The sequence below is a fragment of the Cupressus sempervirens genome, chromosome 5 (genome assembly GCF_028749045.1).
Source record: "Cupressus sempervirens isolate cs-2001-9-10 chromosome 5, ASM2874904v1, whole genome shotgun sequence".
NCBI classification, from domain to species: Eukaryota; Viridiplantae; Streptophyta; class Pinopsida; order Cupressales; family Cupressaceae; genus Cupressus; species Cupressus sempervirens.
Window position 1 is genome coordinate 84,006,562 of NC_143122.1, and position 13,358 is coordinate 84,019,919.

Sequence of the window (13,358 nt, forward strand, 5' to 3'; positions counted from 1 at the left end):
TGCTAATCACATTTCAGTAAAACAAATAGTGAAGTAGTAGTTTCATAAAGACTCCTATATATAGGAAAGATTGACTTGCAGTTGGTTCATTTGTTAATGCTCTATAACAGTTCCGAGCGGCCATTCAGCTGCAGTTTGATTTTCATCGAGCAATTTATAATCTGGGGACAGTGCTGGTATATACTTTTTTTTTTTCACTAAGCCTAGTAAAATGGCATTATCTTTTCACCATGCATGAAGAACAATGGCATATAGACAGGTTTAGATAGAACTTCATAGTTTTCCAAAAAATATATATATTCTTGATATCATGATAGCCTTGTATTTGAGTGGATTGTTCTTTCTTGGAAGCCTAGTTATGACAATTTTCTTGTATTTTGTTCTTTTGACTTTATACATCTTGCAGTATGGTCTAGCAGAAGACACTTTGAGAAGTGGACGGCAAACAAATACAAAGGAGATGACACCAAATGAACTTTACAGTCAATCTGCTATATATATTGCTGCAGCACATGCATTGAAGCCAAATTATTCGGTATTACTTTCGTCATCTTCAATTAGAAAAAATGGCTTTTGGTATGTCACATATGAAGGCACAGTTCATGTCTTTGTTGACCATTTATGGAACTGATCTATCAATGTATTCACTACAAAGATTGAATTTTCTGTTCTTTTGCAAACACATTTATGCAAAGACATATATACAAGTCTCCATCGATGAAAGTCTGGTACGGCTGTCATATTGTGCTTTGTCTGTAAAGAAATACAAATCTGAATTGTTTAGTAGTGTGATTAGATTCCTAGTTCATTACATTTTAAGAATTAGAAGTTTATTGAATTTCACATTGTAATATATTGAGAAAATCCAATAGCAATTAAAAAATTATCATAAGCACAAAATAACAGAAAGGTGAAAAATCAAAATATTTAGTCAACCTCCTGAAATGCTGGTAAAAAAAAAGTAGCAAACCAATTTGAGCCCTTGCATCAGAGAGTCCCACTTGGCATCTTTCAGCCCAGCAGCATGACCAGTCACCACATACTGACAGAACAGATTAAATTTATTGCAAAATAAGTTTAATATTAGGTTGTAGATATATTACCATTAGCAATGATAGCTTTGTATTGTGTGTGAATGGATTTCATTTAGTGTTAATTTGACAACTATGTAGAGGAAAATGGCTTTGACAGGTCTGCCATAGGCAGTATCATCTTGGGTACCCTGCATATTTGATATTCCCAAAATTAAAAGAAATCTAGACTTACAATTAAGTAACAAACCAATCTAGTAGAAACAAGTGCATAATCTCTTAAAAGATCTCAATCAATAGATGCCCCCAACTAATTATTATTTTAGCTCCTGATGCCTGTAGAGTTGTCATGTTCCAACTGTGCGATTGTTGACTTGAGCATGATGAATTATGGAGTGTTGGAAGGTCTGAAAATGTGAACAAATTGATTACCTACGGAGAAATTGTAATTGCACCATTGTGAAGCTCTGAAAATATTGTTGTAGATGAAAAAGTTGCTTGAAAAATGGAGTTCTTATGCTTGATAAAGAAGCTTGCAAATTCTGTGTGCCAAAACAGTATTTCCAATGGAGTAGGGGAAAGGTTTGGTAATACAGTGCTGACATTAGCAGTCTGCAAAACTGAATATATTGGAAAAATACTCCACAAGTCCATTATTGACATGGACCTTTTGTAGATTCCAAAATTGCATCCATGTTTTCTTGAAATCTGGATCACTTTATAATAATTTATATTGATAGGATGCCTTTTCGAGGCCAGATTCACAGAATGCTTGACATAATCATTTTGGGCAGAATGAATTTAAGCAGCTTGGTGAGATCAAGCCACATATATATTATCATTAACAATTATAGCTGTTGATCATGGAGGGTGTTCAATCCATAGTTTGCAGACTCAGACTCGGAGAGTACTCGGCAAGCCCAAAATTTTCAACTCGGAAAGAACTCGGCATATACTTAACAAAAACTCAGGGAAAACTTGGCAACTCAGAAAGTACTAAAATTTGAAATCTCTTAAAGAAACATATTTTTTTTGTAGAATACAATTATAAAATGTATTAAATTAGTAATTGACATTTCAATAGAGAAAATGTATAGTTTTATAGCACTAAAATGATGTGAAAAATGCATCTAATCCAATGTTTTCCCTGCATCAATGTGTTAACCTATGTTTTTTTAACATCTATAAATACACGAGAGTTAAACTTGAGAGTACTCACCCAGCAAAAAACCTTGAGAGTACTCGGCAACTCTGAGAGTACTCAGAGAGTTTGCAAACTATGGTTTAATCCATTCGATTTTAAAAGGGCAGTTACATAGGGGAGCATATGGTAGGATAAGCTGATTTTTTGGTAGGCTCCAATTAAAAATCTATCTATTAACATTAAGAATAATCTGTAGACTTACAATCAAACAGTAGAAGTCTGTAGGCCAAGTTGTATGATCTTTTCTCAATTAAAATTACACGAGTTATTGAAAAATGATGTTCTAATGTTTGAGATTTATAGAAATACGCCCATAAGTTATAGCTTAGTCAAGTGTTCTCTAGCTTTTTAAAATTAGAAATAAAAATTGTATGATATATGCATTCACAGTTTCTTTGGAATAGCTTTAAATTTGTTATTTCTCTTTGAAGATTTGCTCATCAGAACCAATGTTACTTGCCACAACAGGTTTATAGGAGTGCGTTGCGCCTTGTACGTTCTATGGTTAGTGCTTGCTATATCCTATACCTGAATGATTTCACATGTAAAATGTTTCTTGTTTTATGGACACAAAATTATCGTGCGCTGCTTTCAATTTCTGCATCATTTGCAAAATATTTGTAAGAACATAGTTACTAGGAAGAATGTGTATTTGTATGCAGTTCTTCAAAATAATGGGTGATGGTTACTTGGAGATGGAAGATTTATTCGAAAAAGTGTAGATGCTTAAAAACTAGAAAAATTACATTGTCGAGTCCATAAATAGATTTTGATTAAGTTAAGATCCGTGTTAGAATATTTTGTATGAACTTGCAACTTCTTCCATTATATCACCTAGACATTCCATCAAACAAGGTCTTGATAGTAACATATTTTGGGTGACTTTCAAATTAGTTGAGCAAGGTAGCGCAAGATAATTCACCATATTGATTAAATTTTAATGTTTTTTATATGATTCAAATCCAGACATTCTCTAAGACATAGCATTAATTACATTCTTCTGTTGAACTTTTGAGATATGGCATCTTTATAGTCACAACATTCATTACCTCAGTCTAATGTATAGATATTTTGTACGAACATCTGATACAAAATATTCCCAATAGCGGAAAAGACCTATTCCCTTACCTTCCTTACAGTTTCATTTCCAAAGTGGCTGATAGAGGATGCTAGTATTTAGTTAAAATACAATTTAAATTATTTGTTATTCCCTCACAGCTGGCGACCAACATAAGCTAGGAGTTTGATTATTTTTTGCCTTTTAAATGATCACTATGTTGGTTTCCAAACACCACAGATTGGAAATCCAAGAGCTTGCCAATTCTCCAACAAGATTCCACAATCAGTTTTGGCCAACGAACGAGAATCACCTTGATCCCCTTGCACTTTAGGCTTCGCTACACCTAGGCGGGTAAACCTTCACCTCAAACATTGATTGCTTGGTTCAAGACTCTTCTATCGCAAATTTCAGCCTTGTGAGTTCGTCGGCTGGCAAAATTCTTAAATGTGATCAAAATAAAGTTGAATGCTTGCTTGAAATAATTGAATGTTTTGTATATGGTTCTTAACAATTGGTTTGATGCTTGTAAGAAGGAAGATATAGATTTTATGACTTAAATATAAACCCAATAATAATACTTCAATGATTCAAAAGACCAGTGCCTTGTTAGCATTAATGTTGATGGTATTCCTTTTGGGGAGTATCCTAAGCATTGGAGAGTATGTGACAGTATTGACATGTTGCATTCATGACTGTGTTTGTTATTGATGACAACATAGTATGGTTTTTGTGAAGACTGGCAGAGTAGAAGACAAAGATCATGGTTGTAGAGGCAAAGTTCTGATGTTCATGTGATGCTCAGTAAAGGACATGTTCCACACTGTGTGCTGATGACGAGGTTTAAGTGTGTGTAACATAAGTCGAACATATACGGAGGTTATACGTGATTTACATAGAGCAGTGCAGAGACAGAGTACCTGGAAAGCAATTTCTAATGATTGGATTGTATCTCCTAACAAAGATATAATTAGGGTATGCAAAATTACACAGAGATAGAGGACAGTCTGATGATGATGTTAGCGAGTGCACAAGTCCTGGAGTCGCATGTGTGAGAAGTTGTATAGACTATGAGCCGACAATGTTATGAAATTGCGAAATAATTAATTATCTTATTGTGGTCCTAATATAATTAATTGGTAAAGCCTCAAGGTTGACTCAAGGAATTGTTTTGAGGATTTGTTATAAAGGAAAGTTATTTCCTTGATTGTAAAGTGTGTTGTGGATGTGAATCAAGTGCGAAGTGTGCGAACAAGGAGCAGAGTATTTGGTAAATGCGAGTAAGTGATCCAAAGGATTATTAGATGCGAAGTTGGTGATCTGGTATCCATATCAGAAGGAGCAAAAGTTTTGTTGACAGGATAGAGGAAGAGGAAACAAAGTACAATTCAATTCTATATTCTGCAATAAATAATACATAGATCATTTGGACAATGGGTCCATTTGCCTTCTACAACTCCCAACAGGGTTGGAATCTCCCAACAGGGATTTATATGTGTTGAATGTTTTGATTGACTCTTAATATGGTCCATCCTCTAACAAGGAATATTTATATTAGTACATCATCTTGTGGGTACCATCCCCACTAGGGTTTTCCCTTTGATCAAGAGTTTCCTTAGTTAACATATCTGGTGTTATTGTGTATGAGTATCTTGTTATGGTTGCTGATTATATTGCTCATATGGTTAAGGTTTAATAAGGATGATAATTGTTTTAATAGCTGGATAACTGATTCACACCCCCCCTCTCAGTTATATTGGTGGACTATATATTCCAACATGGCTTTGCTTGTTTAGGCAACAAAGTCAACTACAATGAGGATTTTCACGTACAACTTAATAAAGTTCTATGCACTTGTACTATTAATAACTTAATAATCAAGATGCAACAGATCAAATATATATGCAATTTTAGATTAGTCCATATTAAACTTTAGCTACTATGGTAGGTAGACAAACCAGACACAGATATGGAAACAATTTGATATTTCACTATATCTATGATGATCACATTTAAGATGCTAAATGACTGTGTCCACTTATCTGACATTTAAATTGTTTATAGAATTTAAAGATGATTATAAAGGACAAATCAACTGCAATTTAAATCTCCATGCCTTTCAAATAATAAAAAAGCAAAATACTTTTTATTTATCATTAAAATATAAGAAATAAATTTACATTAAAAAATCATCTTTTCATTCCTTATTCCACCTTTCAAGTGAAAATAAAATATTTCTTCTTCAAATGCATTTTTCCAATATGTCTTTTATTTCTTTGACAAATGAGAATATCTCTTATTTATATCTCATCATCTCAAAAAGGAGTCATGTCCCTTGGTAAGAGAGGCATTTATTAGTTTCAAGATTAATCACACCTCTTTGTTTATAGTTAATCTGTAATTAACTTCTAATTTTCTTATTGTTCATTTGTGTGTTCATTCTTGTGTTCTTTCTGCAACGCATTCCTTTCGGCCCTCGTTGCATTTGCACTCCATCTCAATATTTCCTTGCTTACGGGCTCCGGCTTTTCCCGTGCTTAGATACTTTCCTTCCGAGAGCTTTACTTTGTTTCCATCCAGTCCCTTGCGTGCTTATCTTCTTGTTCGAACTGCAGGGTGCTCTCCGTGTTTCTCAGTGAGTTTTCTCTCTCTTGTTTTGTTTCATTCCAGACGTTAGCATGATGTTTTTGCCCTCCATTGCCTCACATCGAATTTGCTTCATTGTTTGGGTTTGAATTTTTGCTGTACAAACTGGACTGATTTGATTTAGATTTTTTCTGTACAAATTGCTGACTCTTTGTTCGTCCAACTTAGGGTTTTTAAGGCTCCAAACTCTGGTTTGAAACAATGACTACAGGTGATTCCCAAAATCAAACCCTCACATATTAGCGATTATGTGATCGTGTTTTTAAGTTGGAGACTGATAACACCTTGCTGAGAGAATAGGTTGCTGAGTTGACAGTGGAAATTGCAATTCTCAAATAGTCCATAGAATTGAACACCTTGAATATCCAACGTTTTTTAGATACTTTCATCTCTGGAACAACAGGGTTAAATTCCAACTTAGGGGCTGTTATTGAACAACTGGATGGGCTAGAGAAAATCAAAGAACAACAAACCGAAATGGCAACAATACACTCTTCTTTGATTGCGGAAACTAAACAGAAGGTGAAATCATGGGCTTCTATTTGCACTACTATAGATAATACTACAACCCCTAGGCGGAGTATAGACAAGATTGTCCAAGGTAAGATTGATGATGCGCGAGTGCGGTGTGCATGTGAGCTAAACTTGTGAATTCGTGGTCTTACACCCACTTACGACCCTGCTACTGTTGGCCATTCCTTTCTCTCTGATCAACTTGGTATCTCCGATATTACCTTGGATAGATGTTGGTTTGGTATGGGAGACACCCTTTTCATCAGATTCTTCTCTTTTTCAGATAGGCAGGCTTCATGCCCATAGAGCAAAAAGAAAGTTGTTTTCTCTCCCCTCTAAAATTTATTTGGATGAAGATCTTACTAAGGCACAGGTTACAAAACTCAAACATGCTTGAGAAATTGTGGCAGATGCTAGGCGTGCTTGGAAATGGGTTGTTATTAGGAATTTTAGAGTTGTGGTTTGCGATTCTCCTCCTACTGGTTGGGTAGAGAGGACAACCTCCAAATCAACATGACAGTTTCAACAGAATTCTGACCAGAGGAAGTCCCCTTCTCTTCTTGTCAACTGCTGGAATGGTAATGGCTCTTTATGGTCATTACCCGGTCTTTTTCATGATGTGGTGGGGTCCTCAAATATTTTGGCCGTTACTGAGACTCACGAGAGCCCCATGCACCCTCTTCCAGGATACCTTGGTTATCAATGGCTGTCAGTTTGCAGAGATGAGGTTCGGGCTTTTGGTGGGGTCCATGGGTCTGGGGGTGTGGCTTGCTTTATATGTGATGATATTTTCAGTTGTTCACTTTGATGTCTTTGATAGATTTATGTAGGTTCGGATTGGTCGGCGGAAATATTGATAGAGATATTTTTATTGCTGTTTGTTATTTTCCACTGACCTCCTCTCCTTATGCCATTCATGACCCAGAGAATGGAGATCCTTTCTGTGACTTTCAGGAGAGCATTTCACAGTTTGTGGCTTTTGGTAATATTATTATTCTTGGAGACTTCAACGCTCGAACTAGGGATCTTCAAAATCCTTTGCATAATAGTGGTTCTGATTTGAACTGCACTTCTAAGTTAGACCCGATTAGTATGTGACTTCAGTGCACCTCAAAGGATGTTCTTGGACCGCTCTCAGGTTATGGCCGTCACCTCCTCCAGCTCTGTGAGTCTTCTAGGTTGTTGATTTTGAATAGTTTATCCTTCCTTCCTGGATCGGACCTCTTTACCTGTTGGCCGCACTATGGTGGTGTAAGTGTTGTTGACTATGTTATTTCCTCTCCTTCATTTCTTCCATTCGCTGTTTCACCATTTTGCGTCTCCCCTTGGCTGATCATGCTCTTCTTAGCATCTCTGCTTGCGTTTCACCCCAACCTTCACACTCTTTCCAGTCTTCTCACTGCTCGACTGATACAGTCTCCTTTACTACTAGCTTTCATTACCCCAAGAGCAATGGTGAGCTCTTTACTTTCCACCCTAGGAGATTTTTGACACCTACTAGTTTTAGTGAGTCGCTTGTGGCCTCTAATATGTTTGATTCACTTGCCTCTGCCATCTGGGATTCTACTCTTCTTTCTATTCCTCACCGTTCCCCTCCCTCTCGCAAAGCTAAGGGTCGGAATAATTGTCCTATGAATAAATGGTTTGATACTGATTGTAAAGCTTTCCATCGCTTTGTTCGCACCACCTTTGAGACTCAATCTCCTGACTTCACTTGTTTGCGCCTTTTTTACCTCTGTTTTCTTTACCACAAGAAACTTTCTTTTGCCTCTTTTCAGTCCAGAAGCCTTTGGTCCACGCTTATTCAAAATCCCTAGATCTTTTGGCGTACCTTTTTCCCTCGGTGCTCCCCCTGTCCTCCACTCTTGATACCACTCTCTGACCTCCCATATCATTACAGTTTACGACATTCCTAGGTAGCCACCTCTTCACTCCACTCCACCTCCTTATTGCCATTTGTTCACCTACTCCAATATTATTGAGGCCATCAGATCTTTGAGATGCAGCAGAGTAGCGGATGAAGATGGTTTTTAGGCAAAACTTTTCAAGCTTGGTGCTTCGGCTCTTGGATCTTACTTTCTTACACTCTTTAATAGAGTTGCTTGCATTGGGTTTCCTGAGTCCTAGTCTAGACATGTGGTTTACCCTATTCACAAGTCTAGGCCATCTTTCGATCTAGGAAACTATAGTACTATTATGATCGGACATACTTTTGCCAAACTTTATGCCATTGCTCTGAACACCATGTTATCTACTGAGCTTGATGGAAGAGGCTGTAGAGCTAAAAGGCGGGATGGTTTTTGGGCAAACTATCAGACTATGGATCATGTATTCATGCTATGGGCTATCATTGAGGAGGCTAGGCACCGCTCTTAGAAGGTCTATTGTTGTTTTGTGGACTTCCGTAAGGCTTTCGATTTTGTTCCTAGGTTGGCCTTATTTTAGAGACTTTGTGAGATGGGGATCTTAGATATGTTGCAGACTACTATTATGAGGCTTTATGAGAGGGTAACCAGTAGGCTCAGGACTTCGGAAGGCTTTTCTATTTCAATTCAGAGCACCATTGGGGTGAAACATGGCTGTCTTGGTTCTCCTACTCTGTTTGGTTTATATATTGATGAGTTGGAGGATTTCCTTGTGAACTCCTCTTAACCGGGTGATGGCTGCTATTTGCATCAGGTTTTGATCTCCATTCTCTTTTTTGTTGATGGTGTGATTCTCGTGGCCTCTTCTCCCGATAGCTTGCAGAGACTCCTAGATGGTATGGCTTCTTTTTGTGATCAGTGGCAACTTGTGGTCAATTTGTCTAAGACTCGGGTTATGGTCTTTAACCGTTTAAAGACCTCTCATCTTCATTTCTTCTTTCAGGGTTAGGAGGTTGAGATTACCCCCTCTTATATGTATCTTGATGTCAAGTTCTCGGGGCCGTGCTTCAGCTTGAGACAAGCTATTCAGTCCATTCAGTCCAGAGTTAGCAAGGGCATGGGTTCCCTAGCTTTGCTGGAAAGACAATGCTTTAGGCATCATTTCTAGGATATTTTGTCCAAGTTGTCCCTTTTGGACTCCTTGGTTCGTCCGACAGTTCTTGTATGGTTCGATTATTTGGGGGCCTTCTCTTATTGCTTCTGATTGGGCGTCTATTGAGCGGGTTCAAACGTTGATGTTACGGCGTATCATAAGATGTGGATTGTCTTAGCTGAGTTTGGAGCTTATCCTCTCAAACTTGCCACCATTTTTGACATGATTTGGTTTCTTCATCAGCTTTGTGGTTTTATGGAGTTGTGTGTTGACCGACATAGATACTCTCATCTAGCGTACTGTTCTTCTGTTGAGATTATGAAATCCGACACTTCTAGGTCTTGCTGTAGGTACGCCCAGACCACCTCTTTGTTGGGTTCGATTGGTATTGAGATAGATCATCTTCCTCCTTACCATTTTTCACTTGATGCTCTTGCTCATCTTCTCCCCTCATGTCAAGAGTTCAATGAGCATGTTAGACAGGATATTTATAGACAATACATTACCACTACCTGGAGTAATCCCTTGGGAGGTCTGCGGCCTAAGATGGCCTTCTATGCTGAGCATTTTCTTGAGATCCAAGATGGTATTATTGTTTGCCTTGCTTATCTCTATCGACATTGGAGTCATGCCTTACGGTTTGCTTTAGGCTCTTTCAAAGTTGGTTCTCATCGGCTTAGGGCTTGGACCGATCACCATATGGATCGGGTTGATTGGATATGTCAGTTGTGTACTTTAGCAAAGGTTGAGATTGAGATTCACTTCATTTTTTGATGTCCTCTCTACTATGAGATCAAAGGGGGATTTTACTGTCTTTTCAGAGACTGTTCTTCTCTTTTGATGTTCTTCAACTATATTGATCAGCAGTATCTTGCACTTTATCTTCAGGTGCCCACCCACCTTCAGGAGATTATCCTGCAGTCTTTTATACCTCAGAGGTGTACTTCAAACCAGCTTATTATTGCCTTTTTCTCTCCCTTGTCTCCTCCACAGGGTTTGAAAAGGCCTTCTAGTATTTCTCATTCCAGGTCAGTTAGACACTGCACCAGTCTCTCCAGGCAATGACAATCCTATAGTGGTTCTACACGACATTCTAAGACTATGGATTGTTCATGGGTTTACCCCTCTATTACTGATTTCTTTATGACAAGGAAAAACCCTTAGTCTTTACCTTGTTTTCTCTCTTATTTTGTTTCTTGCTTTTGTTTCTTCTCAATCACGGGTTGGTGCTTCTGTTTTGGCCGACTCTTCTGTTTGTATGCTCAGTCCCATAAACTTTGTTGGTTTCTTGTGGACATTAATATATTATCTTATCTTATCTATTGTAATGAAAACCTTTTATATTAAAATTGTAAACATCATCCCTAACGACAATTAATAGTTGTTTCGTATAATACTTTTGATTTCCCTATGTTCATCCGTCGACCTTTATTCAGGGACCCTCAATAATTAACAATATTATTGTGTGCATCTATATCCATTCTGAACTTGGAGATTCACAGTAACATCATGTGAAAGAATGCACTGTATACGAGGATATACATAGCCAATATAAGGACACTTTATAAGTGAACAACATAAAAGAACTTTTTGAAGGTTCAAGACTTCACTATGGGGCCATCTTATTTATGCTGATCCACAACAGAAGTGACAGACTAGAGAAACTTCAGTAGACCAATTAATGGTTTGTCTTGTGTTCCCTTAGATTGTTGTGGTGTAGGAGCACCTAAGCTACATGAGGTTAAGTGTCATTAGATCAGATATGAAAATATATTTGATTCATTTGTGAGATATTTTAGTTGATATGTAAGGCTATGTGAAGCCATTTGTATGACATTGTTAATATTGTCATGTTAAGGTCCTAGTTTTGTCAAGAAGATCAAAATATGAAAGAATGTCTAATATAGGTTAAAATTGATGTAAAATGTCTAGTAAGTCCATTTTGGGGTGATTCAAGTGTCCATTCAAATAATTTTAAGTTTGGAGTTAAAATTGTGAAGATGTCACAATTCCATAAAAAGTTGTAATTCAAAAATGCATAAAGTGCATAATGTTGTTAAAAAAAAGTGCATAATGTTGTAAGGGGAAGGATTATAGGTTCAAAAGGTGGTTGGGAAGTTGTAAACCACAACAACCACTATAAAAGCATTGTATTGGTTGTTCCAAATTAGATTTGAATGAATGCGAAGAGGAAGATCATTTTGAAACAATTGGTATCTGCATAACTTGTAGTTTTGATTGGTGTTAATTATTTTTATGTGGTTTCCAGGTCTTGTACGGACCTGTACAGCCTGGAAATGTTGTAAAAAGTGTAATTTATTTAAACTAGGATGAATAATATTTCGTTTGGTTATGGCTGGAGTGATTATGTTAAGAAATGAATAAGTTATGGCAGATTTGGCAAAAGTTTTTATTTGCCGATTTGAGACTGCTTGACCGCAGTCTGAATGAAACATTTGGTATAGACACATTTTGGAGAATGAGGACTTGTAATAAGATTCAATGTAAAGATATGTGAACTAAATTTCATTCCCTTTTGGTTTGAGTCATTTTTGTGCATATTTGTGAAAGTTATATACATTTGAGTGGAAACTGGGTTTTAAAGATCTCTATTGGAGTTGCAGGCAGTGATTTGTGCTTATAAAATGATTTATGAATGGGAAAAATAAATGACTTATAGATAATGAAACTAGAATCACAAAGGATGAATTAGAATTTGATTTGGTTTCATTTGGATTTGTTTTGAGAAAGATATCAGATGCCCGAGGCAGGGTTTTGGGTTTTACTTCTGATTTTTGACAGCAAAATTGGGTCTTGATAAAGATATCATAACTTGTAACTGGGTTCTTGGATTGGGCTCATATTTGGATATATTTTAGAAGGACTAATTTTAAATAATTCCTCCAAAGGGTTTGGCAAGAAAATATCAGAAAAAGAAAGTTAGGAATGATATTCTATGGAATAGAAATCAGACTATGCAAATGGTGAAGTATTGGTAGACTTGTGTTGGAAAGTGTTTTGTTTTGCCTCTTGAGATGTATAATAATGGAATTATTAAATGAATTTTTAAGGGATCAGCATGGATCCTATTGATTTTTTGGTTTTGTATGATGCTTTGCATCACGTTGGTCTTGTGGACGTCATTAAAAATCTTTCATTTCATTTCATTATATTGCAATCTTTTACAGTCTTCAAATATCCTTTTAATTGTGACAGTATATCATTTCAATCATTGCTCAACCTTCGTCATTCCTAAGTGTCGCAAACAACAATATCTTCTTCCTTTTGGTGTTGGGCCTTGTCTTTCACCGAGGATATATTTTTTCATTGTCATCTTTATATTTCAATACTTGTAGATATTGAGCGATGAATGGATGAAGAATCAACATTATGGCAAGGTCGTGCTCATCATTATTTTCATCCTCAATTAGACATTCTTCTAATTTAGATGATTGCTTATTGCTTTGATGTCATTCATCTGTATTTTGTTACCATATAAGATTATATATCTTATGTTGCATTAATCTTGGCGGGTCTTCTTAGGTGGAGATTTTTTCCGATTTTGGACTTGAGGATTGAATCATATGATATCTTTTCATCTTCAATATCTTCCAAATTCTTGCCAAAAACTGGAAGTGGTTCATGCATAGAATTTGTACCTAGATGTTTTCGATTTAGATTGAAAATTATCAATAGTATTGTATCATTCGCACTTTGATGGGTTTGCACAGCTGGTGATGTAGCTTGAGTTATTTGACGTAGAAGATTTTATATATTAGCGTTCCGTTGCTTTGTTTATCTTTTTTCATCTGAGTGCAACATCTCCTACATTTCGTGTTTGATAATTTTAACAGACAAGCTTCTCCAGCATCAAGTAAAGGGAAGAATA

General features: G+C 36.6%; 1 protein-coding gene across 2 annotated transcripts in view; it reads left to right on the plus strand.

Moving 5' to 3' along the window:
- Positions 1 to 13,358, plus strand: part of LOC149554667 (protein HLB1-like) — a 183,854-nt gene that overhangs the window by 94,919 nt on the left and 75,577 nt on the right. For both annotated transcript variants that reach the window (XM_089828727.1, XM_089828728.1), the window contains exons 9-11: positions 111 to 176; positions 407 to 535; positions 2,704 to 2,739. In XM_089828727.1, coding sequence (XP_089684853.1) covers positions 111 to 176; positions 407 to 535; positions 2,704 to 2,739 — 231 coding nt within the window. The remainder of the gene's footprint in view (positions 1 to 110; positions 177 to 406; positions 536 to 2,703; positions 2,740 to 13,358) is intronic.